At 37.6% G+C, this 27331-nt stretch overlaps 1 protein-coding gene across 3 annotated transcripts in view; it reads left to right on the forward strand.

Annotated features, from left to right (window-relative positions):
* The window catches only part of SCAPER (S-phase cyclin A associated protein in the ER), a gene marked incomplete at its 3' end in the record, with an annotated part of 134504 nt that overhangs the window by 16443 nt on the left and 90730 nt on the right, over positions 1-27331 (forward strand). The window contains exons 5-16 of one of the 3 annotated variants that reach the window (XM_080626273.1): positions 5569-5835; positions 6290-6507; positions 8116-8286; positions 8768-8843; positions 9283-9400; positions 9723-9834; positions 10281-10421; positions 12702-12857; positions 13700-13842; positions 17535-17616; positions 17923-18075; positions 18921-19028. In XM_080626273.1, the coding sequence (XP_080482399.1) occupies positions 5569-5835; positions 6290-6507; positions 8116-8286; positions 8768-8843; positions 9283-9400; positions 9723-9834; positions 10281-10421; positions 12702-12857; positions 13700-13842; positions 17535-17616; positions 17923-18075; positions 18921-19028 (1745 nt within the window). Of the gene's footprint in view, positions 1-5568; positions 5836-6282; positions 6526-8115; positions 8287-8767; positions 8844-9282; positions 9401-9722; positions 9835-10280; positions 10422-12701; positions 12858-13699; positions 13843-17534; positions 17617-17922; positions 18076-18920; positions 19029-27331 lie in introns of all 3 variants that reach the window. The other 2 variants (XM_080626271.1, XM_080626272.1) reach the window with 2 other exon arrangements.

Below are 27331 nucleotides of genomic sequence, written 5' to 3' on the forward strand. Positions count from 1 at the left end.
TAAAACTGATCTGCCTTTCCATATGGATAACTTTTTTTTAAGAGGCTGAAAGGAAATAAAAAAATCTTACCCTTAACCCTTTTAGGCATTTAAAGAGCTGAAGAATCAGTGCTGTGCTGTTTTATTGCCCCATTACCTGCAGCTGATGAGTTTCAAAGGGAGTGTCCTGTAATACTGGCCTGTCAGTGTTCAGTGATTTTCAAAATCAAATGTACTATACAATTCAGCCTTGAAACATTTCATTTTAAGAAATAACAGTCATTCCTTCTAGAGGCTTTGTTTGTTCTTAACAATCCCTTATCTCTGACATTCAGCTGACTGGAGAATTTCAGTGATTTTTCTCGTGGCTGAATAGTAATGTTTTTAACAGACCAAATTCTCTTTAGGAGCATGCTGGTCTTTGCATGGAGGCTGGAATCACTTTGGTAAAATCAAATTGACATCACTGATTGGAGCACAAGAGAATCTGTGAAATTTACGCAAAGGGAGTCAGTCACAGGGGCTCTTCACATGCATTATTGAAGCAGATATGAGGCTTGTGTATCATCTGCACAGCGATCACCAGCTAGTGCACTCCAAGCTGCTAGGTACATGCAGACATTGTAAGTGAGAGGACTCCTCCTGCCAGCCTGTAATGCTCTCTTGGCCACCCTGAAGCCCAGCTGGGGCTTGCAGTGGCAAGATTCCCCTAAAACACATGTTCTCCAGTGATTTCCTGGATATAATGATAACAGCGTTATCATTAGGTCTCAGAATGGTTTTGTGAAGTGGACCAGTGATATGATACTGTATCTGTTTCATGGTTGATGGGATTTCCCCATTTACTAAATGAGTCCTCAGGGAGAGGGAAGTTTTTTTTTTTCCTGGATGCACAATTAAATTAGTTTAAATCATCTTACCCCATTTCCATCATTAAACTCTACTGTTGAATAGAAATATAATTCTGTCTTTCATGCTTGAGTGCTTTCTACAACATGAAACACATGTTGTAACATGAAACAACATGAAATAAGTCCAGTCTTACTGTCAAGACTAGTCTGTAGCAAGAGAAGAGTTTGGTTTAGAAACAGTAGTACACACAGGCAACAGTAGCCATTAAAAGTAGTCAGACAATTAACATCTCTAATTAAAGTCTTGTCTATTATCTCACCATCTCTTGTTACAGTTTGTAAATTTACCTCTTCTTCCACCACTTTGGTTTGCACTTTGTGTTTTTCTTTATTTTCTTGTTCTGGTTTTCATGTCTTCTGCCCTGTGACTGTGTTTTACCTGAGTTTGTGTTTCTAGATTCGCTTCCAGATTCTCAAGCAATCGTGGGTTTCCAAAGTGCCTCTCAGATACAGTAATGGTACTTCAGTTATGAAAAAATAATAAATGGGGCTGAAGTTCAGTAATCAGCGGGGAGGGTCAGATAGGCTTTGATAGTGTATTACTTGCAAGTAAAGTTTTGAGAAGGGGCATGCATCTCCTGACGTAGAACTTCTGAGAGTTTTGCAAATTCTTGCCTGGCTTTATTTTCTTGATGTTGCATATTGATGCAGTTGTGAGGCGGCTTGGCCGGTTCTTCCACATGGAGTAACTTTGAAAGAACAAGGCCCTGGTGGCTGTAAGGGCCTCCAGGTAACAGATGGCTTGTCACTTCCATGTAATACAAGAGCAAGCAGGGACCAGGGAGCTTCAAATGAAACTAGAGAATAATCAAGGTACTCAAATGAATTATTCATTAACAAAACTCTGGGAGTAATCAAGCCCAGCATGTGATGCTTAGCATGTGGAGGTGGCTACTGGGCTATATGAAAAGAATTCCAGACTTAGGCAAAAAAGTGAAGGAAAGAAGGAAGGGTGGTGCCCTACTGTGTGTTAACTTTGCTTCAGATTAGATATGATCTAATGCTAATAAATGCATTAGCTTTGCAAACATTTTGTTAAAAATGTGCCTTGAAATTACTTAATATGAAACTGATAAGTGAATTAAAATGGAAAAGTAAACTTCTTGTGCAGTTGTCAGATGGCATCAAACTGTTAAACTGCTTCCAAATAGTTCAACAGTCTGAGTGGTTGCTTTCATTGAAACCTGGGTTGTATTTAAAGAATGCACTGAACAATAGTCTTTCAAACACAAGTTCTTCTGTGCTGTTAAAACAATTGGATGAGTCTTGAATCAGTAATAATGCTGAATCTGACAGCGAACAAATAGAAATTAAAAATCGAACATGTATGGCTTTTACTGAAAGATTCATTCTTATCATAGTAGGTGTGATTATGGCTCTTCTGGGCTCTGAATCATTTTATTATCATTAATTCTGTCATTTTAGACTACTAAAACCCAAGAAATCAAGAGGCAAGTCAGGCGAAAATTGTTTGTTTGGTTTTTGGTAGAATTAAATTAAGTAGATTTTAGTAATATATATTGGAAGATTTTAGTACAAGTATTAGTAAGGTATAAGTAAGATTTTAATATATTTTATTATCTAGATGTTAGTAAAATTATCTTTAGGTACTAGGTACCACTAAAGGTATCTTTTCTAATATAGGAAAGATGCCTTCTGTAAGAGCTGACTTTGATTTTCAGAACAAGCAGAAGTGAAACCCTGCAACAGTCTTGTTTGACGAGCAAATGGAATCGCCATCCCCAAGTCTGCTGCAGTAAAGCAGCAGCAGGGTTTCAGTTGAGTTCAGCAGCCTTCTGGATAGTCTCTTCATTGTCTGTATATTACATGCCAGGGACGTTTCTTGGCCAAATTTTATCATAAGCTAGATACAGCAAAACCTTTGTGGTCCTGCTAATTAGGAAAGTCAGTGGGGTAGGAGCAGCTGTGATATACAAGGGGCCTAAGCAGTCCTTGTTGCATGTAATGCAGGGCTGTGACTTACACAGGCTGTGTGCCTGGGGCTTTCTGCAGTAAATCTGTTTGTGATTCTTGCAGAATTAAAACCCTATTCCCTGGAGTATTGTTGAAGATAAAAATGCTTCTGAGAGGGTAACGACATGTTCTGATCTCTTGGTCCTGTAGGTAACGGTATTTTTTCCATATAAAGAGGAAGGAATGAAAACAAAGCCAAAGTGCTTACAGGGGTCAAATGGGGAAAGTCTGTGGTAAAGCAAAAAATATAATCTGTCCTTTTGATTTCCTTTCCCCTCTCATCAGTGGTACATACTGGAGCATGTGCAAGTACATGGAGCATGAATGAACACAAAAAGGCTTTTTGCAGAGGTGTGCTCTCTGGTTGCTCTCCGTCAGCTGAAGAGATCAGCTTTAGTCAGTCACACAAAGATCTGGAATGTTATTTACTTTAAAATACACAGTGAATTTTCTAGAGTAAAGCAGTTTCAACAATAAAATATCATATGGGATTGCATTTTGCATCTGTTTACTATAACTGTTCAGCTTTGTGAGCAATTACATAGGTTATGTCAAAACTATTGCACAAGCTGCTCAGGTCAGATAAATTTCAGAACAGTCCTGTTAACTTCACTGGTTACTCATGATTTACACCAGCCACTGGTGTAGGCTGCTGAGATGTTAAAAGAACCCAGTAGTTAAATGGGCACTTAATGTTTGTAAAATGCTAGATACCAAGGGTGGCAAAGTATGAAATCGGTGCCATTAGTTCTAATTTACGCTAATTTCCAGTTTCCTGGTTACTGCTGATGTTGAACATCAGTTCAAGTCCACCTAAAGGTACTGCAGTAGTTACAACAGTTTCATCTTTGGCCTAAAATAATCTTAATTTTTGTTGGTAGTCCTCTGACAGTGCCACTGCAGTGCTTTGTAGTATACGAAGTATATAGCACTTGTAGTAAGTACCAGAATTTCTGTACACTTGCTTTAAGTTGCCAGAAATGTTCTGGAGGGAAATATAAAAAGATTTGAGCATTTTTAACCATGAAAATTAATATTAAAACAAGTCCTTTTTATGTCCTGGAACTTGCTTTAATTTAAACATACGTGTTCTGAAAGGAAGAAGAAAGTATTTTGTTACGTCATCTCCCTTTGGGTGTGTTTGCCTGCATTGGGCTGTTATTGGCAATCCGTTAAGAACGGGTCACTTCTGTAACCTAACCATCATGTGTCCCTACTGAAAGCAGGTGGTATTTTAGAGAGCATAACACTTATATATTTTACTTTTGAAACCATTTCATATTTTGCTTTTAAAAATCAGATCTCTAGAAATGCAGGTTTTAAGCCAGCCTTTAAGTTGGTAACGTGCAATTCATCATAATATACAAAACACTCAGTTTTCTCACCACCCTTGGGTGTTTCAGATGGCATTTTTTGACAGTCAAGTAGACTCTCAATTTTTCCTGTTCATGTTCATGTTAAACTTTAATGTCATCTTTATGTTAAGCTTTAATGTTTGAGCTCTGATCTTTATGCCTGAGCTACAGAAAGATCTTTGTTAGTAAAAGCTTTAAAAACAGCCAGAGAATGAATTCCGTTATACAAATTCTGTTCCATTCCAGACTTTTTACTAACTATAAAGCAGCCAATTTAGTGTTGAGGGGTTTTTAATTATTTTTACCTGGAGGAGTAATCTCCCATATCATTGTCTTCCTTTTAAGTGGATGGTCATCAGGATAGCTTAAACTGAAAGTTTATTGGAAAGTATCATGTGTAGTTAGTTCTTGAGCTTCTTGCAAGAGTTTTGTTCAGCAGATAGAGACACGTGAGCTTGCACTTGTGTACACTTGGGAGTTGTACCATCAGGTCTTAAAAGAATCACAGTTGTTTCAAGATGTCTGGAAAATGATGTGCTGATCTTAATCACTGGCCACAGAATGCTGTCTATGGAGAAGGGAGTTCACCTTGATATTCTAGAAATCTAATCAAGCTTAAGACATGGTACTTTAGGCAGACAAATATAACTTAGAAGGCTTTTCAGGTATGTCCCAAGATTATATATCAGAAATATTGTTCAGCAAGTTGTATTTAACAGCTATTTTAGTCATCAAGGTAAATTGAAGAAAACTACTTTTCTATTTTCTCCTTCAGTTTGCAGTTCCACTATAGCACTGTTTTGCTATTTACTTTCTGAAAGCTGATGCTAGTTAATGCATTTTTATTATCAGAATGAAACAAATGGGAAAAGTAAATTTCTGGAAGAATAGTAAGCCATGTTCTGGGCAATACTTTGCACTTAAGATATGCAGTTATACCTGTCCTTGCAGACATTTACACTTTCATGAAAGGCCTGTAATGTTGGTGTTGCTACAGAGAAGAACAAGAGTGTGGTTGCTTTGGTGTGCTTCACCATCTCATGAAATAGGCATGAAAAGCTGAAGTACGTGTTGCCATTTGCCCATGGTTTTGCATATGAGTAGCTCAGCTTCTGGAGGTAACAGAACTGGTCCCATGAATAGAGTTGCTCAGTGTTTGTGAAGCTGGTAACAATCCTTGAAGTAAAAAGCTTTGCTAAAGAATATTTCATTAATTTTTTTTTTAATTGATTTTTAAAGAGAACATTTTTTCCCACAACTTGTGTAATAATGTAATAAAATACTTGTTTATAATACTTCTGCTTCTGAGTCTCCCTCTCTTAGAATGAGGTGTTTTGTTTTCTCTGTAGATCGAAAGGATGCAGAGGGCTGGGAAACAGTTCAGCGTGGAAGGCCTGTTCGATCCCGATCCACAGCTTTGACTACAAAAGCTCCGGTAGCTGCAGAATCACCAAAGTCCAGAGGTGACAGTGACAAGGAAAATGTTGTTTCACTACCAGCAGAGAATAAGTGTGGGAGTTCAATGACTGACAGCAGTGCATCTGAAAGCACAGAGCTTATACAGAAGGATCCTTTACATCAGTCTGAAGGTCCCCTTCCTGAAAGGACACAGGTCAGTACAATTTTGAACTGTTTGCTAAGCTCAAATATTGCAACTTTTTCTTTAGAGCATTTTCTAGAGATAATGTTGTTTAGAGCTTTTATTCATTAACCAGATTGGAAAAGGATTTAAAAATAATGACTATTTCACATTTATGGAAACACATGAAGCTGTTGGCACAAGTAGGCAAGTTAATAATCAGGAGGTGACCCATATAGTTTAGAATGCTGTGGACAGCTTTTCCATGTTTTTCAGAAACTCAGCATTAGGCACATCTCATACATAGATTTCCAGTAGAAAGATCCAACTTTTGCAAGGCTTTGAGCAACCGCAGTATACGTGGGGTGACTTGGATCACACACTGTAAGGTTGCCAGGTGTTTTGGTAAAATCCTTTTGACTTCAGTGACTTGAAGAATCATTATGTTACATTGTGGTAATCTTGCAAATGCCTCTTGTTTTAGTTCACAGCACACACCTCAGAAGACAGTGCGAGCACTGGCACACCACTGCAGGAAGATTCCATGCAAGTAGTTTCTGAGATGCCTCCAGTTCTCACAAATACTGACTGTACTTCAGAAACTCAGCAGATAAATGAAGCTTCCTCCGTGACCACTGATACTGTAGACTGGCATCAAGCAGAAAAACATAAAGCTGAAACTGAAATGGATCCCTCAGATATTTCAAATGTGAGTGCTGCCAGATTGGTAAGAAGTCTTGTAAGATCTCTGAATAAATAATAACTGTAAGCCTTCATTTTCTCATGCTGTGTTGCACAGTGTTTATTGCTAGCCTGCTGTAGACATTGTAAAAAGTCTGTAAGGTGCTTACTATAGAAAAAATAACTTGTTGCACTAATACTTTTCATGGTAGGATTTAATGCCGGTAAAGTTCCTGAACTTAAACGGGAAAGATGTAAATGTGTTATTTGGAATGAAGAGATCTGTGCTCTCATTACTTTTTTTGCATGTAATTTGCCATAATTCTTCATTTCCTTGCACTATCCATCATTTTAAGTCAGACTGTCATTAAATTCTTATTCTGGTTTTCCTAATTATTCAAACTGGAAACACATGGGATATCAAAATTCTGTTAGAAACAAAGGTGGATCTCTGCCTTTTAAGACTAGCTGAACTGCTCTCTTGGATCTTCCTATACAACTAATAATCTGTATGAATGCCATTCTTAAGCAACAACTGTGAAGTCAGTATTCTGTTTGTATGTGGCTTCCCAAAAAGAATGCCCTTTCTTTGCTGTAGAATTCTACAGCTTTCAAGGTGTGTCTGCTTTACTGGGATTCTCTGAGTGGAGAGTTGCAGTAATGCTGTGTAAAATCCAGGTTATACTTTCAGCTTATGTTTTGCTCTGTGGGTTGTTTTTTTTTTCCCCTGAAACTAGGTTAAAACTGATTTGCAGAAGTTTTCCTGTAAATTGCTTTCCCTTTAACATCTTTTAAAAACTGGACTCCTTCTAAGCAATTTCCAGGTCAAGTATCTGGTTTTAGAGCTGATTTCCAGCATCTTACCACTGACATCGTTTCAGATTCTCAATTATTAACAGTTCAGGATGCTGACGGTTTGGTGGTACCTGTATCTCTTGTGAGCATCTACTTACTAGTAGTTAAATGCTTGAAACACCTACTTGTGTATTGTGGCACATTGATAGCAGAGTGGGAGTGAACTGGTTGATAACTGGATATTAGAAAAGGGTTAGACAGCATACTCAGGCTTACATTCTTGCCTAACTATCTTGTAATTTGTGTTGAAAAACAAGTATAGCCTGAGATTCCATTGTATTAACCATGGTGAAGTTTCCAGATAGAGTTCATCTGCAGATCCATTTTCATCTTTAAATAATTCTCTGAAGCTTTATCTCTTTTCTAGAGATAACAGTAGAGCATGCCATTCATGCTTCAGAGTACACATGCCATTAATGCGTCAGAGTGTGCGTTGCTTAGTCCCTAAGACTAAGTTTTTAAAAGAATAGTTAGAGAATAACTGTCTGTTGCTTTTGATGACTGCTCTTCTGTACTGTGTTTTGGAATTATGTGAATGATAATCAATTTTGTAACTGTTTCATGTAGCTATTAAATGTGTTAATAATTAACTCATAAATAGTTAAAACTAACAGTTTTAGTGGGGTTTATATTTTAGTTACCTGCATGAAATACAGCTTTAAAAGAACTGCACGTAATTAGAACTTGAGTAAAATATAATGCATGTTAACTGTATGGAAACCACTTTTTTGTGCCTGCTGGTGATTTTGAGAGTTTTTTTCTGGTTTCATGTTTCTTACAGTCCATGGCGGAAGTTCTTGCTAAGAAAGAAGAGCTAGCAGATCGCCTGGAAAAGGCAAATGAAGAAGCCATTGCCAGTGCTATTGCAGAAGAAGAGCAATTAACTAGAGAGATTGAAGCAGAGGAAAACAATGACATTAATATTGAGACTGACAATGACAGTGATTTCTCTGTGAGTGTTCAGTTTATTTGAGAACATCCAATCTCAAGCTGTCTTTGATGCCAGGGGAATACGAGCATAGAATTCGAGAATTGTTTTTTGCATGAATGTTACCTCTTTTACATGCAAATAAGGTAAACAGTGTTACGTAATAATTTTACCATACTGTCTATTTAGTCTTCCTAAACTGAGCAGCACAGTGCTGCTGGGTGATATGAAGTCTTCTGCTGTTGCAGTCGTTGTCCTGCTGCCTGTTTCTGTGTGCAAAACTGGGGGAGCTGTGACTTGCTGATTTTGTAGCTACTACACAGGAGCTTCTCTAGGTGAAGCATAAGTCTCTATTTCTGCTGTCAGAAACAGCCTCTTTCTTGGAGAAATCTAGTTCAGTTTGGAACCATTGCTGAATATGGTTGAGCTGGCACTGTTTATTAATGTGTGTACAACTGCAAGTGATGGTTTATGTTTTTACTGTCTGGATCGTATTATATTTCAGGCTAGTATGGGCAATGGAGGCATATCTTTCTGTGGTATGTCTATGGACTGGAATGATGTTCTGGCAGATTATGAAGGTAAATTTTCATATATTACTGTGCTTACATTGAAAGGACAGCCAAATATTTAAAAATGGCTAGTTAGATTTCAGGAGATCCCCGTAACATCTAAATATTATTCCAAGTTATGTTATTTTTTCATGTCATCTCCTTAGGAAAAAAGATGGACTTGTGTGTTCAATCTCTGTGTGTCTTTGTTCTTCAGTTCTCTTCCCCTATCTCTATTAGAATTCTAAAATTTGTTAACCAGTTTTATTTAACATGTGGATAAAAGCACAGTAAAATCATTGAGCATTGAAAAAGCACCGAGATTAGAGATCCTTCAGTCTGTGCACCTTACCTATGCTCAAGGGAACCCATTTGAGAGAGAACTACGAAAGGAACTAAGCCTCATTAATTGCATTTCTCTCAGAAAAGTGTGTTTAAATGATATAAGTCTTTGTTTTCTTATCTACAGCTCGTGAATCATGGCGCCAGAGTAATTCTTGGGGAGACAGAGTGGAAGAAGAGCCTGCACGTCCACCTGGACATGGAATACATATGCACGAGAAACTGTCGTCACCGTCACGCAAAAGGTTTTAGAGTTGTTACCTGTCTTGATTAGCAAGTGAAAACAATAAACCAAATGTCTGCATGAAACTGCTCATAAATCTGCTTTCTTTAAGGCTATGGGTGTAAAGTATTATAGAAATCAGTATATTATTTTCATAATGAGATATTGGTGCTCCATTGTCCAGTAAATAAAGATTTCAAGAGTGGAAGAACAGTATTTACAATTAGGGGAAATAATTGCCCTCCAGCAGTCTGTTTTCTCCTATTAAAAATGACACAGAGATGTTTGCAGTGCTGTCAGTTGATGTTGTCTCATTTTTACTCTGCTTTGCTTTTTATTAAAAGAACAATAGCAGAATCCAAAAAGAAGCATGAAGAGAAACAAATGAAAGCTCAACAGCTGAGAGAAAAGTTACGCGAAGAAAAGACACTGAAGCTTCAAAAATTAATAGAGAGGGTAAGCTTGCTGTAGCACAAACAAGCTGGCCTGCTGTCTTTTAGAAAAGCTTTTCTTTCCCTCATGTAATCTGGAAATGTTAGAGATTAGTGGTAAAATGAATTTTTGTCTGAGTTCACATAGTTTTCGCAGGTGACTTGTGCATCACAGGTACTAAAGAAAGCATTGTTTTCAATCATGAACTCTGTGAGAGTGTTGCTGCCCATACTATACTGACTCACATTCAGGGAAGGCATAATGAAAGAAACATTTTGCCTGTATCCAGCCTAAATGATGTAACTTACCGAATTAAAGCAGCTAGCAAGTCGGTGTACTTCGGGTTAAACTCAGTGCAGGTCTTGTGAAGGTCATCACAATGTTTTATTACTGTAAATAAAGCTTAAAATACAAAATGCTGAGGAAAATTCAGGCTGTGTCTTAGTAGTGAACGTACTCATCCTATATAGGAGAAGGAGGTACGAAAATGGAAAGAAGAATTATTAGATCAAAGACGTAGGATGATGGAGGAGAAACTGCTTCATGCGGAATTTAAACGTGAAGTTCAGCTCCAAGCAATTGTGAAAAAAGCACAAGAGGAAGAAGCTAAGGTGAGTTATTTTGTTTTAAAGGGGAACTATTCAATAGTTATGCTTGTATGTGTTTTGTACCTCAGAGTGCTCGTGAGTAGGTTGTGAAGGATGGTACAAATAAGATGTGAACATGTGTGAACTGTGAAGCAGGTAGGTGCCAATCTCTAAAATGGACAATTTTTCTGTAATATGAATTTAAAGCAGCTGTTACTAGACATCTCAGTGGGTTGGAGTGGAAGAAAAGATGGGTTGCAATGAAAGAGCCAAGAGTCATGGGGAGAGCTCATTGATCTGCTTTGTTAAACATCCATTCTAGATCCAGCATTCTGTATCCTTAACTAACAGCTCCATTGCTGTGTTTTGTACCACTAATATTGTTAAACAGTTGGAAATATATAGAAACCTACAGGAATATCCCTTTGTTCAGTTGGGGTCAGCTGTTCTGGCTGTGTCCGCTCCCAAATTCATGTGCACCCCCAGCCTACTCACTAGTGGGGTGGGGTGAGGACCAGAAAAGGCCTTGACTCTGTGTAATGAAAACATCCCTGTGTTATCAACACTCTTTGCAGCTCGCATCCAAATTATAGCCCCACACTAAGTATTGCAAAGAAAATGAACTCCATTGCAGCCAAAACCAGCACAGCGTATATGGAATATTTTATTTTTAAAGACTTTTTCCGAAGTGAAGCTACATCTCCTTCAAACTAAGGTGCTGCATTATGTAATGAGCACGTATCTCAGCTGTGATTGATGTAGCTGTTCATCTGTGTTATTTTCATAAACATACGTATTATTTTTTCAACCACAGGACAGTGCAATAGACAAGGATACAAAAGAAAGGATATGAAAATGCTAACTTTGAGTACAACAGAACTGATTTAGCATTTTTATTAAGTTGCCGTTTCTGTCACTGGGATTAAAATGATTCCTATGTTACCTAATTGAGTCTAACATACCTTCATTATTATTTCATTACACCAGTATGATTTCTCTAATCATATTAACTAAATCACACTTGCCATGATTCTCCAACTAAGCAGATGTTTCAAATATTGTGTGTGGTTAAATGTGTAAGATCTGCTGCCTCTTGAGGTTCTTGTGTTCTGGAAATAAAGGTTAATTGGGCCAGAAGGCTTCAAAGAAATACCTGAAGATTAATATAGCTGAAGACTGTGGTAATTGTTGTTGCCCAATTGGTTATCTAAATTCCCAGTGCTTACTTGTTTACTGAACTGTGAAATCCGTTCTGTAAATGGATTTGAGTCAGTAAATATAGCAACAAATATTATCCTGCCGTCCTTTTACAATGATCTGTTGTTGTCTGGCCGTGTATCTTCTCTTTAGTCATTTCTTTGGTGAATTTGGACAGAGCATGAGCTCTTGAGTACAGCATATAATTTCTGTTTCAATCACAAACCATTAAGTATGGTTTATAGCTGATAAAGTTTTATGATTTTCCTCAAAAACTTTTGATCTAGAATGTTGATTTTTATTAAATGAAAATTAATTGAGTTTGGTTTTCCTCATCCATTAAAGTTTCTAGAGCATTTGTATTTAAAAGCCTAAAATTGACAAGAATTTTATTCAGCAGTCTTGTAGTGAGGACAAAATATTGATTACCTTCATGAACCAAAGTACTGCGAAAGCATCCTCTTTGAGATTTCTAGTGTACACATTGAAGTACTCAAGTTAGCCTTTTTGTATTCTTTCTTTTGTATTCTTGTCTATTGCACTGTCCTGTGGTTGAAAAAATAATATATAAGTTTATGAGATATACTGATAAGAAAGATCAGACAATGAGCTGCTGCTTTTTTTTCTTATACACAGTATGTATAGTTTCACTTTTTATTCACTAAGTACCTATATATTTAAAGTTAGATCAAAAGACCTGTTGGATTCTACTAGCACTTAACAGATGTTACTGATTTATCCAGCTGGGTCTTAGCATTCCTCATTTTGTGAAAGAGAGAATAGACTAATGAAGGCTCATTGCTGAGAGGATTGGGAAGATTTTTCTGGTATTTAGCCAAAGTTTTTTGGTTTTCTGGTACAATTCAGTTTCTCATGTTCAAATTCCATTGGCTTTCCTGTTTAAAACAACACAAAAAGAAACCCAAGCAAAACAACCAAAAAACCCCCAACAAAACCCAAAGCGTTATTCCTAACTCGGTAGTTTTCCAGCCCCTTCCAATCCAGTTTAATTATCAAACAGATTGTAAAAAAATAGATGGAATTCTCTAAGAATGAAACTACTTTCAACTTCTCAGATGTTTTCTGACACTTCGTGATGACTTGCAGGTAAATGAAATTGCATTTATAAACACCTTGGAAGCTCAAAACAAACGTCACGATGTGTTGAATAAACTGAAAGAATATGAACAACGCTTAAATGAATTACAAGAGGAGCGTCAACGAAGACAAGAGGAAAAACAAGCACGTGATGAAGCAGTTCAGGTACAATGTATCTATTGTTGCAGGGGAACAATTAAATATGGATTTGTTTTAGCTATGCAGTCTTTGCTTTCTATCTTAACTTCCTTTGTTCTTACCTTCTTTTGTTCGAAAAGTATAATAGGTTCTTCCTTTATAATGTTTCAGCAGTAAGAGGGAGAAAGGCAAATCTTGAAGCCTCTACGGCAGAGGTGTTACAGATGCTGGGTAGCTGGTTCATGCCCGTCTTAACCATATTTTTTAAAAATATTTATTACTTCATTCTAAGAAAAGCCTTATATTTTGGTAACACTTAGAGAGGAAACAGAAAAATACTCTTTGTCATATGCCTGCATCATTTCAATACTAAGCTTTTCCAGTCTCATGTATCCACTTTTTTGGCACTGTTTTCTAAATTAGAATCTAAACCGTCAGTTTTCCTCTTACGTAAACTCCTCCCTCTCTATACGTGTCTCAGATCACCACAACTGTAGCTCACCTGTGCATCCAGCCAGAGCTTAGAATTTAGTAGCTAATTCTATCTCCTTCTTGAAAAATGTGGCATGTTACTGACTTCAGTGGCTCAGAAGCCATTTTTGAGGCAGTGTACTCCAAAAGTTCTGGATAAAGCTATTTTTGTGAGAATATATGATTTAAAATGCCTGGATTCCCAGCTGGTGACTGTGTTATGAATGAAAAGTACACTTCCAGATTGCTTATGAAAAAACTGATGTAATAAAAAGCAATTCTTACTCCATCATGAAAGCAAGATAAAATTCTATAAGCAGATGTTAAAATACAGTTTTTGTTGATTCCTTTTCGGGTTTTTTTTTCCCCTAAAAGTTAGTTTCCTTTTCTCTGACTAGGAGCGCAAAAGAGCCCTCGAAGCAGAACGGCAGGCCCGAGTTGAGGAGCTGCTGATGAAGAGGAAAGAACAAGAAGCACGAATTGAACAGCAGAGGCAAGAGAAAGAAAAAGCACGGGAAGATGCAGCACGGGAGAGGGCCAGGTAGCTTTGCAATCATTTCGTTGGTTATCGTTTTCAGCAAACTGCAGCTTCTCTCTAACAACAGTTAACAACAGCACTTTCTTAGCTCTTCAGGCTCAATATTTGAAAAGTAACGTTCATAAATATTTTTGATGAATAGTTTTAAAGAAGAAAACGAGTGAGTAATCATAAATTCTGTGATAGATTTTTGTATTCCATAGATGCATGCACCATATAACATGCAAAGCTGCATTTTAGTATGTTCATCTTAATTTTATTGCGAACAAGACCTTTAGATAATTTGCCTTTTTCATAACTTAGTTTTCAAAGGAAGGAAGATTAATGGTCCTGGGTTCCCTATTTCCTCCACTGTCCAGTAACTTTGGACTTACTGGCATTAATTTGAGTTCACCTTTTTGCAGACACCAGAGATTACCTATGTGAAGCACAAAGACGGGAAATCAGGCTTCATTAATTCTGTTGCCTACCAACTGCTTGGTTTATGGTTTTGCCCATAATCAAAAGTTCATGAAGGGGTTTTCATATGGGCTCTTCTCTCTTTGTTTTGAGCCAATCATGAAGTGGAGGGAGAATGAAATGAGTGGCGTTGTAGTGTGTGAGGAAGGTTGGCTTCTAGAGGAAGGTTGGCTTCTAAGTCTGATTCAGGAAAACTGCAGTGATTATAGTTTCATTTGCCAAATTCGGTTTGTATTCACCTTCTACTATTCCTTCTTTCCCTACGGTTCCTCTGCCACAAGCAGAACCTGAATGGAAGTTACATTTGTCTTGATGACAAGAAGTGCTCACTAATGGTTCTTCAGACATTTTTATTGTCACAGCTTGTTTCTTTCAAAGTTGTCATGGAGAGATTTGGCTTTTTTCCCCACGTAAAATATTGAGAAATATATTGCTCATCTTCCAAAGTCATGAATAGTTCTAGTTTAACGTCATAAAGAGATTCTGTTTTGGATTAGATGGTTAATGAATTGTGGATAGGATCTGTGGCCTTGCCTGGGACTTCATGGACCTTTCCTCAGTATGTTAAGCTAAAGTCACAATGAGATTGAGTGAGCTGGGAGAGATCCTTCAGTATCTTTTTGTCCTTCACAGACATTTGAAGATTAGGACTAATGGGGAATTTTGGTTAGGCTATTTAGGGAGGATAGACACTACCTGTGTAAGGCTTCTGGATCTTTCTGAAATTTAGGAAACCCTCACAGCAAGCAAATGGGGGATAATTGTCCCATTGACAGCTTTGCCTTCTGATGCCTTCTATGGTTAGAACTTCTCTAAAGGCTCAAGGCATGTCATTATTTGCTCTTTTTGTTTTATCAGTTTTAAATCTGATACTTTCCTTTGTTGCACCCCATTCATATTTCATTATGATATGTGAAGAACAGCAGTTTCAGTTTGCCTTCTGGTAGTATTGTCTTTCATAGAATCATAGAATAGTTAGGGTTGGAAAGGACCTTAACATCATCCAGTTCCAACCCCCTGCCATGGGCAGGCACACCTTCCATTGGACTGGGTTGCTCCAAACCACATCCAACCTGGCCTTGAACACTGCCAGAAATGGAGCATTTATCACTTCTTTGGGCAACCTGTTCCAGTGCCTCACCAACCTCACAGTAAAGAACTTCTTCCTTATATCCAACCTGAACTTCCCCTGTCTAAGTCTGAACCCATTACCTCTTCTTGTCACTGCTATCCCTGAGGAAGAGGTCACATTTCCTCTATATTTTCTCTTACGGCATTCAGTTTTCGAATGCTTTCTACTTGCTATTGCAGTACCATGCTTGATTTTCTTTTCCTTTGCCAGACACTGATTACACAAGAGAGCTTTGGCCTATTTTGGTGGAACCTCGGGGTATCATTTGGTGTTTTGTTTTGTTGCTTTTTTTCCCCTGCTGCTAGGATTTGTCTCTGATCCTGAAGATTTAGTACTTGCTGGAATTAGTAATTTTTGGAATATCTGCTTAAACTTTCTTCAGCATAAGCTTTGCCATGTGCATCTGGCGGTGATTAAAGCATCTGTATGAAAGGAATAGTGTACCTAAAACTGACTTTAAAAGCCCCTCTGCCCTTATGCTTCATTAATTTGATTCCAGCAAGGTTTTAAATGTAATTTCAGAGTATTTTATATTCCAGAGAGTTGAAATCCATATGGGAAATTTTGGTCTTGTCAATGGAAATCATAAAACTGTGCAGTGTAACCTGATCATGTAAAAAGTAATGGCAATGCTGTATCAATCAGAACTCTAGAATTTCGTTTCAAATATTATGAACCCAAAGTATGCAATGATATTAATTTATTATAGTTTAGAGGATTAAACAAAGACGTGTAAACGCACACTAGAAGAAATAGCTAAAATAAGCTTTCGGTTTGGTTCACGTGTTGTGATTGGTTTGAGCTCATGGTTTGAGTCAGGAACTCTTTAAAACAAAAACACAGACTGTGGTTCAGTCTTTCTTTATGTACCTCAGGGGAGACATGCTCATGCTTATTGGAAGAGTTCGCTTATCCTTTCTGAAAGGACAATTGTGTGTAGTGTTTATCACTAGACTTGCTTCCTCCCCATCTTCTTTCCTATCTGCCCTTATGTTTTTTGTGCCTTTTTGTTTGAAAATGTTACTTTATCCGAGCCTCCTGCTTTTACAGAAGTGACTGCTGCTTCTGTCAGTTTTCTGTTTAAAAACCTCAAACAAACAGAACTCTGCATAACCCAAACAGCACTGCAGTTTGGCTAATGCTCTTTATGTCAGCTTTTCTAGTTTTGTCACTCAGTAACTCTAATTTTAGGATGTCTTTTAAAAAATGGCACTGAATAACTCTTTCATTGCTGTTTTACTCAAAGCTTTTGTTACTTCTGTTGGCCTTTCACACATGCCCAGTTCTTGGCTTACTGATTGCTGTTATCTGCAGGCTTCTCCTTAATAGGGTGATGCTTAGGGAATTCACAGGCTTTTACTAACATCCAGGTGTATGACATCTGTGCTTTGGCCCTGTGCTGGAAGGGATGGAGAGTTGCTAAAAGTGAAAAGCACAACTAGAGTTTGAGGTTTCACTTTTTGGAAGAGAGATGCAGGGCAGACAGATTCAGTGAGCAAAATACATCCTGACTGCAACGATGTAGAGAAGGTGACAGTAGGATAAATGCCTAATCTTTTGCTGTCCTTTGGTATGTTGAACATTTAGAATTGCAGTATTTTATAGCATCAGTTTATCACTGGACTATATCATTTGAAGTTGGTCAAAGTTTTATCTGTGTGTTTATATATTCAAACTTTCACTGATCAACATCTTTATAAAACAAACTGCCCTCACTGCTGTCTGGTTTTTCCTTGATTTGCCATTGTTCTTTTCCCCCCTGGTTCACTAACTCTAGCCATTGGCTGAAGTATGCTCACGGTGTCAGGGCATCACATTCATCACTATTCTGTAGTGTTATGTTGACTGTCATTGCTCTGATTGGACTGATCCAGGTTTTGCTACAAAGGTTTAAGTGTCTACCTTTATAAAATCATCCAAATTTAAAGCATCACATTCTCTCTAATTAAGTTGCTTTTTATTGTCTTTCTCTTCTAGTGAGCCATCTTCAGCTTAATTCTTTTGGGTGCTTGTTCTCCCAATTATGTGTTCTGTTTCACACATAAATGAGTATTATGCATATTTTACATTATTACAAGTTTTCCCTGTATTATCTTTTGGTTAGAGATCGAGAAGAGAGGTTGGCGGCTCTTACTGCAGCTCAACAAGAGGCCATGGAAGAACTACAGAAGAAGATTCAACTGAAGGTATAAAAGATGAACTTGTATTCTGTACTAGAGTGCTTCATTAAGAACAAAATCAGGAATGTTAAGTACAACAAGATTTAGAGATGAATTTGCTATAAAACAGAATTGGTGCCAATTCATTTTTAAATTGTAGTGTCTGTGATGTGTGGTGACTTTTGATGCCTTTCAGAAATACAAAACAGTTTTGATTTAACAGAAGTTCATCCTAACTGTATAATTGGTAATTCCTAATACTTCTTTGCACAGTTTAATTCCATTCACTGTAATTCAATGTTTTCTTTGTTGCTTTGGTTATTTTCCATTCAGCATGATGAAAGTATTAGAAGGCACATGGAACAAATCGAACAAAGAAAAGAGAAAGCAGCTGAATTAAGTAGTGGAAGACATGCTAATACTGATTATGCACCAAAACTTACACCATATGAACGAAAAAAACAGTGCTCATTATGCAATGTGATGGTAAGTTGGGTAGAGGGAAGGAGTACTGTCAGAAACGCAAGGCCAACTTAAGGCCTGAAGCTACAAGTTATGCTTCACTCACAGATGAGAGTATTGCACACCCACTGTGTCCCTGCTCTGCTTTTGTAAAGTGCACCTTATTTTGGGTTTTTCTGTCTGTAAATCAGGTGATTTAGGGAAGATTTGGGAGAACTGTAGAGTTGTAGGTGGAATGGAGAGTGTGGACAGTACTTCGTTATTAGCTGTCTCTTCTAAGAAAAGCAAGAATTCAGGAGCATCAAATTAAGTAAAGCTTTTAGCTATCATCAAATGAAGGTAGTTAAACATGAGATTTAAAGTAAAAAATGTGTTTCTTTACATAGCAGGTAGCTGAGCTGTGAACACCTTGTTATAAGATCCTGTGGATATTTGAGTTTAGTTCAGGGGATGACTGAACAAGTTTCATTGTACTGAAATTTGCTGAAGGTTACTAGATACTGGGAAACAACATCAAGCTAAAGAAGTTCTTGAACTGAGTTTGGTTGGAGGCTTAAAACTGCTGAATGGGAGTAACAGTGTTAGCTCTGTCTCCTCTTTTATTTTCCCTAGGATTCTTATTTTTTGGTCAGTGTTGGAAGCAAAGTACTTTGCTGGGCAGATCTCTAATCTCAACAGAGTATTTCTTCTTGTGTCCAAGGACAAGGAATGGTGAAGAGGAAGCCATATAGTGACTGAGTAGGAAGGAGGGAGATCTTTTTACTCTGAAGTCCTGCATAAAACTGTTATTTATAGATTTATGAATTACTGATGTAATTATTAACATAATTATTGAAAGGAAAATGACTGTTAAGTCATTGTCATTACAGATTTCATCAGAAGTATACCTTTTTAGCCACATTAAAGGGAAAAAACACCAACAAGCTGTGCGAGAGAACAGTAGTATACAAGGACGAGAGCTTTCAGATGAAGAAGTGGTAAGTTTTGTAGTATTTTTTTCTATGTAGTATGTTCTTCTATGTTATTTCCAGTTTTAAATGCCATCCAGCTGAGTAGCTTAAGAAAGTCTTGAAAATTCTTATAAAGGAATTGAACAAGAATATTTATGTTAGCATGAGAATAATAGTGCCTTTTTGAATAGAGACTATGAGTGAAAAGGAATGAAAGAAACAGTGGATTCAGATACTTCAGGCAATTGCCATTTAAAATAAGATTGTGAATAAAATGTCACATACTGCTTTTTTGTTAATCCAAAGGCATTTTTCATCTCACTGTATCTTAATCATCATAAAAATCTGATGCCTTTTTTGTTGTTGTTCCTTCCTGTTGTTCCAAATACCCTAGTCCTTTTTAGGTAATCAGATGTGCTATCCTCTGCTTTAGGTCACTCATTCATGCTGAAATTTGCAGTGCAAAATTACTTTCAAATGTAAGATTGGAAATGCTTTGCAAGTATTAGCATTGCTACAAAGAATAATAATTAGTTTTTCAGTAGCTTCTTCAGAAGAATTGGCACTTTGAGTGATTTTTTAGGAAGCAGTGAGGACATTCTACAGTAAATCAAGAAATGATACTGTTTTAAAAAAAAAGACTTATGAATGATTGTCTGGTTTATTTTCATGTTGTTGATACCTGAATAGAACTAAAGTCAAGGCCTTTCCTGTAAGACAAATTCTAACAGTCAGCCCTGGGGTTATGTTTTATCCAAAACATATATGAATGCCCCCGCATTGTATCTGACAGATGTTAGGAAGAAATACTGTACAAGCTGGTTCTCCAGAGCTGATTCAGGTTTAACTTCACTCTGTTCAGAAATGTTTCCAGCCAAGCTGATTTAAATGACACTGCTCAGTACTTCTGATTTTTTGGCTGTCTCCTGCTTTCCTTTGCAGCTGAAAACTAGTGGTAACATCCTTCGTTTTCCTTTTTGAAAAGCTTTGGAAAATGAAGTCTCTGAGGTACTGAAATCCACAGAAGAGGTTATCACTAGAAAAACGGGAAAAAAAAGTTGGGAGAGGTACAGTAGTCTGGAGGAATAAACTTCTGCTGAGTTGCAGTTTGCCTCCCCCTTCCTAGCTGTAATGAAAGTACCTAAACTATTGTTTCAGTTTCTTTTTTCCTCTTTGACCGTACTTAGTGGAGTTATGTGGGTTTGGATTTGGTTTTAAGATGCCAGATTTACCTAATCTCATATATGAGGCTTCACACTGCATCTATTTTCCTAGAAATAGAACCTGAGAGATTTCCCTCAAATAAATACGAAGGAAAGCAGTGAACTGGATTTTCCTTTGACTGGCTTTTATACACTATTCATGATGTCTAATTTGATAGTTTAACAATTCCAGCTTCCAGAAGAGATCTCATTAGGACTCCTGCATCTGTGCCCAGCTGGTGAAAAAGAAGTTCCACTAGAGGGCACAGATATCTTGATTTTTGTGCTTAAATCTGGTGTTAGTCAGCAAAACATTTGATGTGAACTTAAGACCAAGACCAGAGTTTAAGGTATGGGGTTTCTTGAATGCGTACTTAGTGCAGGAGCAAAAGGAGAGAACAGTTTTAACTGAGTCAACAGCTTGATGATTACAATAGCAGATTTAAATGTCCTTAGATGCACAGTATTTGGCATACTGGCAACGTACAGATGCTTCCACTGTTAGGTATTTAATGTATTATTTATAGCTGTATTTTCATTAGCCTGAATACACAATTCTGAACTGTACTATTGTAGTCTGAAATTTCCTTGGCCTGAGGCCCTCTCTGCTTTGTTTGTTTTTCCCCCAAAGAGCAGTAATAAGATGCACATGCTAAAGATACGGTAATTGTAAAGTAGGAAAGCAATTTTATTTACCAGAGCAGTCTGCTTTGTGTACTTCATTTCAGTGCCAAACGGTGCTTCCCCAGCACTAAAGCATTCAGTAGCTTTAGCTGAGTTTTGAAATACTTAAGGAAAACTTTCCAATGTATTATATAGAAGTAAAACCATATTCCAGGGAAGCATTATAATACTCATAGGTACTTACTCATCACTGTTTTCAGTTTTTAAGTCAATGAAGGTATCCATAGTGAGAACACACTTGTACTACTTAAAGTTATTACTTGTCATCTGTGATGTCTTTGGATTATATACATCTTGTCTGTGACCCTTCTCCTTTGACACAGAAGATTTATGTCACCTTTGACCTAATAAAATTTCACCTTTAACCTTGTGCACTTGACACCTCCGATAACTTACTCTTGATCTTTGACTCATGTTGTGTTCAGCCTGTTAAGTATAATGGGCAGCTGCTTGGAAAGAAAGCTTTTTGAAAAATTGTAATTGGACCATAGAATTCCTTTGTTATTATTTAAGAAATCACAAAAGGACTTGAAATATTTTTATTTTGACCATAGTGGTATCCTAGAAGGTGAGATTTAAGTATCTCCTTAAGAACTGGAAAACTTACTTAAGTGGTTCTATAATAGGTCTGCACACAGTGAGGGTTGTTGTTGCTTGATTTGACTGTAAACAAGAAGTTAAAAGCTGTGCAGAATGATTGTTGATGCTGATTTCTCTGGGCCATGTGGATGCTGGAGGTTGATTTTGCTAGATATAAAAAGAAATTATTATAATCTAGTTTTTATGCCTTTGCTATGTAGGTATATACATGCTATAGATGCTTATAGCATCTGTAGGCTCTGTAATTTTACATATTCAGATATAAAAGTAGACTTCAGGAGCAGTTATCTATTGTTCTGGAATTAAGCATTTACTGTGCTTAATTCCAGCATATGTTGTGCAAGAGCTGACAGCTAGTATTAGATAATCAGTAAGATGAATTCATTTGTAGATGCCATGTATTTGGTGAAACTCACAAAGAAAATAATTTTGTTATGAGTGAAGATACTAAAAATGGAAAAGCATGAAGTTATGTCTGAGGTTAGATGACAGCTTTGCTTCATCTTGGCTTTTTGGATTTTCTTCATCTAGCTGAAAAGGATGGAGATTTCTCTTAAAGCAAAAGTCAATTGGTTTTGAAACAGTGGTTATGATGTAGAAGCAAATGAGGTTCTATTCACATTTTTTACTTCCTTCATTCATGTGGATGGCAGAACTCTTCCAGCAGGGCAGGCTTCAGGCTGGAAGTTGTTTTGCCTGTATTATATTTCTGAAACTTGTAATGCTATCACTTTCCCATCATCTTCAGTGCAGTAACAATGCTCTGTCTACATTTCCTCTTTCTGCTTAAATGCGTGTCTTCTTCCATCAGACTTCCAGCTTTTACTTTCTTTTCACGTTGCTATTTTCTATGCTGTTGATTTCCTGTCTCCTCTCTTAATAATCATACCCCTTTCAGTACAGCAAAGGATGTAAAAAAATTAGTGCTGTTGGCTTCACTGGAATCAAATAGTATGTTGGAAGCTGGGACTAACAGTTTGCTGAATCAAAGCTAGTGTGACACAAAGGGCTTCTGACACAAAGGGAGTTACAGAGAAGGTGCCTGTTGAAAGCCCTAGGGTGACACATAGTGATTTCATTAGGCTGAGGAGTCTGTGCTTGCAGATTGTGCTCCCACCTGTAGTTCCTAGATCATTTATTCATGTTTCTGCCCCTTTGTGGTCCCATTTTTCTTTGCCTCTCATGTCTATCCTAGTTTGCTTTGAGAAATGCACCTACCATCAGTAATCCTTGTAGCTAGCTTCCTTTGAACCATTGTCCTATCTCATGTCTGTATCTCCTGTCATTTAAATACAATGGTCTAAAGGCACTTTTAGAGTATAAATCATGTAGTTCCATGCAATCTATTAGTGTTTCTAGTAAGTGAAAAGTACTTCTAAAAGCCATTTGAAGTAGATGACATGGCAGGAGTTTGGCTAATTTACATAAGGGACATGCTAGAATTTGATGTATTCCAAAGCAGGATGGAGGAATATTAATGAACCTTTGTTTGCATATGTGAAAAACGTGCTCTTTTTTTATCAAGGAAGAAAACGGACTCTATTGTCGTGATATAAATGAAACAACTTCTTAGAGGTATATTTAGATCAAATGAAAATATAATCCCATGATGGAGCAGAGGTGGTTGTTGTCTGAAGACTGACAGCATTAAAACGTGAGGATTTATAGAAAGATATAGTTGGTTCAGCCCACCCGCATTCATTTTACAAACACCCCAGCTAGCCAAGTGACTAAAGCCTGCTCTCTGCTGTGGGTTGTCTAGTTGGCTGGGGTTGCAGTACAAGCCTTTTCTAACACAGGTCTGCCTAGATTGCAGCAGCGTCTGATTTACAATGTGCATAACTGTGCTGGCGAGTTCCCCTGGTAGCAGCGCTGCTCTGCTGGCAGGATTGTGCTTTTGCCAGGATGTGGTGAGGGACTGCCTGAGAAAGCAGAGTTGTGCTGGTACACGGAAGGTTTGTAGCTAGCACAACACACAAGCAGAGTTGATGTTCATGTGAATTTGAATTTCTGAAAGCTTTTTAGGGGCAAGGGGTTGTTATTCTTAAAGAAATGGAGCTGTTTTCTGAAAGTTGTATGCTGCTTGCATTAGTTCTTATAGAGGAAATTACTAAGGGAAGGAGATGTGGGAATGTTTCCATGTCTGACCTTTGCTCTTTTTCTTCTGTATTTTCAAGGAGCTTTCTTGGCTGGAGACATGGTGATGCCTGGACTTTGTTTTTAATGATTATTTTTAATTTTCAGTGTTTTCATTAAAATTATATAAAATGATTGTTTTATTGCCTCAGCCTCAGCAGTACTGGGAAAAATGCTTTTTGTTTTCCTTTCTGAATCAGAGTGTTTTCAAGTTACCTATTTAAATGAAGAATAGTATCCTATGAGCTCCTTTGGTAACCTGTCTGAAGGACATGATTAAGCTGAATGGAAAATAATAACACTAAGGATTAACAGCTTTTTTTCATTTCATCCAATAGAGGAGTTTAAGGTATCCCTGGCTGCTTGGACAAATTCCCTGTATTCCTCCCAGTCTACCTGTCCTTGCTCCCATCCTCTGTAGGCTTCCTTTTGGGTCTTTGTTTGTCCAGGAGTTCCTTGTTCATCCATACAGGCCCCCTGGCATTTTTGCCTGACTTCCTCTTTGTTGGGATGCATCACTCCAGAGCTTGGAGAAGCTGAACCTTGAATCTTAACAGCTTTCTTGGGCCCCTCTTCCATCTAGGGCTTTATCATCCCATGGTGCTCTTCCAAGCAGATTGCTGAAGAGGTCCAGATCTGCTCTCCTGAAGTCCAAGTGTGTTTTTAGCCATCTGCATTCTGAGTTTCATGCAGAATAAAATAATGGAAGTCCTTAGCATTCAATTTAAGCTTTTCTCTTGTGCTTTATTACTCAAGGATCTGGATTAAGGCTTTCCTGTGAGTCTGGTGGTTTTTGCAGCTGGGAACTCTGTGTGCCTAAAATGTGCAGCCTTGGTCTTATTCTGGTGTACATTTGCACTCCAGTCTCGTTTGGACAGTCATGACCATTACAGTACAAGGAGATGGTCTTCACTTAGCTCTGGTGGCATATAACACTCGGATGTTTTTTGGGTAATGGAGTGGTGCATATGGTTTGGTCATCTGTTGAATCGTATTCCTGTTTCTTTTATCCACAGAGTTAGAATATAGACTTCATTGTGAATGCATTTTTTTTCCTGGTGTGTGATCATTACTTTTCCAACAGTAGCCCATTTTTCTTCCCTTTTCTTCTCTATTGCGTAAGCAATCTGTAAATCACCTACACACAAGAACTCCCCATCCCAATAAAGGTTTCAGTTGAGTTTGCTTTTTGTTTTACTCAATATTCTCTTTTTTCCCCTGAGGAAGGGAGGATATTTTTAGGGAAGGGTTGTGTGTTGCTACACATGGAATGGAACGAAGTTAGGCCAAGCATCTGTGGTCTGTTTTTGTTTATAGATGTTCTGTATCTGTTGGATACCTGTGGTCCTTTCAGCACAGAACTTTGGCCTTGTAACACTGCTGTGAATACATTTGTCCTAGAAGAAGCTGTCATGAATGATCGTGTAATTATAAAGTTTAATCCATGATGCAGTTTGCAGAAGGTCTCTCAGAACTCTATACATCAGTTCTCGTTTTTAGCACTTTGCGCAGCAATAGCTTCTTACCTGTAATATATTATAAAGTGTTGTTTTTCATGACAAAAATGTACATGATTAATTGTTTATTGGCTGTGTCTTTAACTGTGATAGATCATTGCCAACAGCTGCACCCTTCTTCCCTTTGGCTTGGATATCCTGAATATTCATAGCCAGTAAGAAAAACTACTCCTGGCAGGGCCAACTGCACTCTCATTTCCACCTTCCTTGTGCTTGCCCTGGCAGCCAGATGATAATGTCAGTGCCTTCCAGCTTGCTCCTAATCTGCAGAGTGATGCTTACCAAGTCTAGTATGCACAGTTCTCATTCTTCTGGAAGAAACAGTTTTCCTTTGCCTTCTTTCCCAAATTTTGCAGGGACAAGTGGGAAGGGGAATGGTATTAAGAATCTCCAGAAATGTCTGGACTTACTACCCAAGATATTATTTGCTATTTATCTTTGTGGCAGGCTGTCGTATCATTGAATTTATGGACAAGGAAGGTGACTAAAAGTGCAGTCAGTATTAGCAGTGAAAACAGTATGTAGCTTGGACATGCTAAAAAGCAGTATTAGTCCCTCATTTGAAAAATCAAATCTTAATTAATGAATGAAGTGAAGGTAAAACTACTTTTACAATGAAAGGTCAGTCCTCAGTTTTGAATGAATAATGAAATTTTTTTTAATGCTCTACACTTATCTTGTGAAGTACATTTTAGCATAGAAATGTGAATAATTAAAATCTTCATTTTGATACAGTAATATTTGAATATCCATTTCTTTATTTCTGTAACCTGTTGTTTCACATATGAAGCACTTATAATAACTCTGTTAATGGTAATAAGTAAATTCCTTCCTTATTTTGGATCTTGTGTGTGGTTTGGAGCAGATCATCACTTGGAGTATGATAGCAGTATTTGATCACAAACATTTGAACTCTTAATGATTAAGTATTAATGATTAAGGACATGGAACTGTTGGAACAAGTCCAGAGGAGGGCCACGAGGATGATCAGGGGACTGGAGCACCTCGCGTATGAAGACAGGCTGAGAAAGTTGGGGCTGTTCAGCCTGGAAAAGAGAAGGCTGCGTGGAGACCTCATAGCAGCCTTCCAGTATCTGAAGGGGGGCTACAAGGATGCTGGGGATGGACTATTCATCAGGGACTGTAGTGACAGGACAAGGGATAATGGGTTCAAACTGAAACAGGGGAAGTTTAGATTGGATCTAAGGAAGAAATTCTTTACTGAGAGGGTGGTGAGGCACTGGAATGGGTTGCCCAGGGAGGTTGTGAATGCTCCATCCTTGGCGGTGTTCAAGGCCAGGTTGGATGAGGCCTTGGGTGGCATGGTTTAGTGTGAGGTGTCCCTGCCCATGGCAGGGGGGTTGGAACTAGATGATCTTAAGGTCCTTTCCAACCCTAACTGTTCTATGATTCTATGATTGTGTTTTGAATCCTCTCGATATTTTAGAGTGGATCATCACTTGTGGGGTTATAACTGTTTGATCAAAAACACTTAATCTTGTTATGCTTAAGCATTAATGACTGTCTGCTTTTCAAGCTGTCACTGGTTATAATATTGAAAAGTGAATTCTGCATTTGATATAACTCATAGTCAGCTTCAGCATCTGTTTTCCATATTAAATATTGTCCTCGGCTGTGAGGGGAAAAAAATCAAATACTGAGGAGGTTTGTTGAAACATGTAATAAAATCATGAACAAATATTCCTGCGGTAACATGATTTAGAATTGAACCTTAAAAACGTCTTCAGAATTTGGCAATTCCGTCCGTAAGTGATTATATGCAAGTAAGAAACCACTGTTCCTGACATTAGTAATAAATATGGAAAACCTTTTTTTAGTTATTTTCTGCAGTTACAGGATATTGTTCATTTTGAAGCAGGTAAAGATGTTAATCCAAAAGATGTATGTATGCTTCAGCATAGTTACCTACTGATTTGCTAGAATGTATTCCTTATGTACCTTATGGTTAGACAAAATACTCAGTTTGCTATTAGGGTTTTTTATTAAAATGGTAAATGAATGACAGCAATTATTAGGGGATATAAGCTACTATGAGTATTTCTTTGTAATATTTCTCGTGTTTATTATAGGAAGGCAAGGAAAAACAAGTGTTTGGAAGTTCCAAAGATCAAATTTAGATAACCAGCTAGAGTGAGATATTTTTCAAGTTGCCTGGTCTGCAGAATTGGGT

This window comes from Psittacula echo (assembly GCF_963264785.1).
Source record: "Psittacula echo genome assembly, chromosome: 10".
Classification (NCBI taxonomy): domain Eukaryota; kingdom Metazoa; phylum Chordata; class Aves; order Psittaciformes; family Psittacidae; genus Psittacula; species Psittacula echo.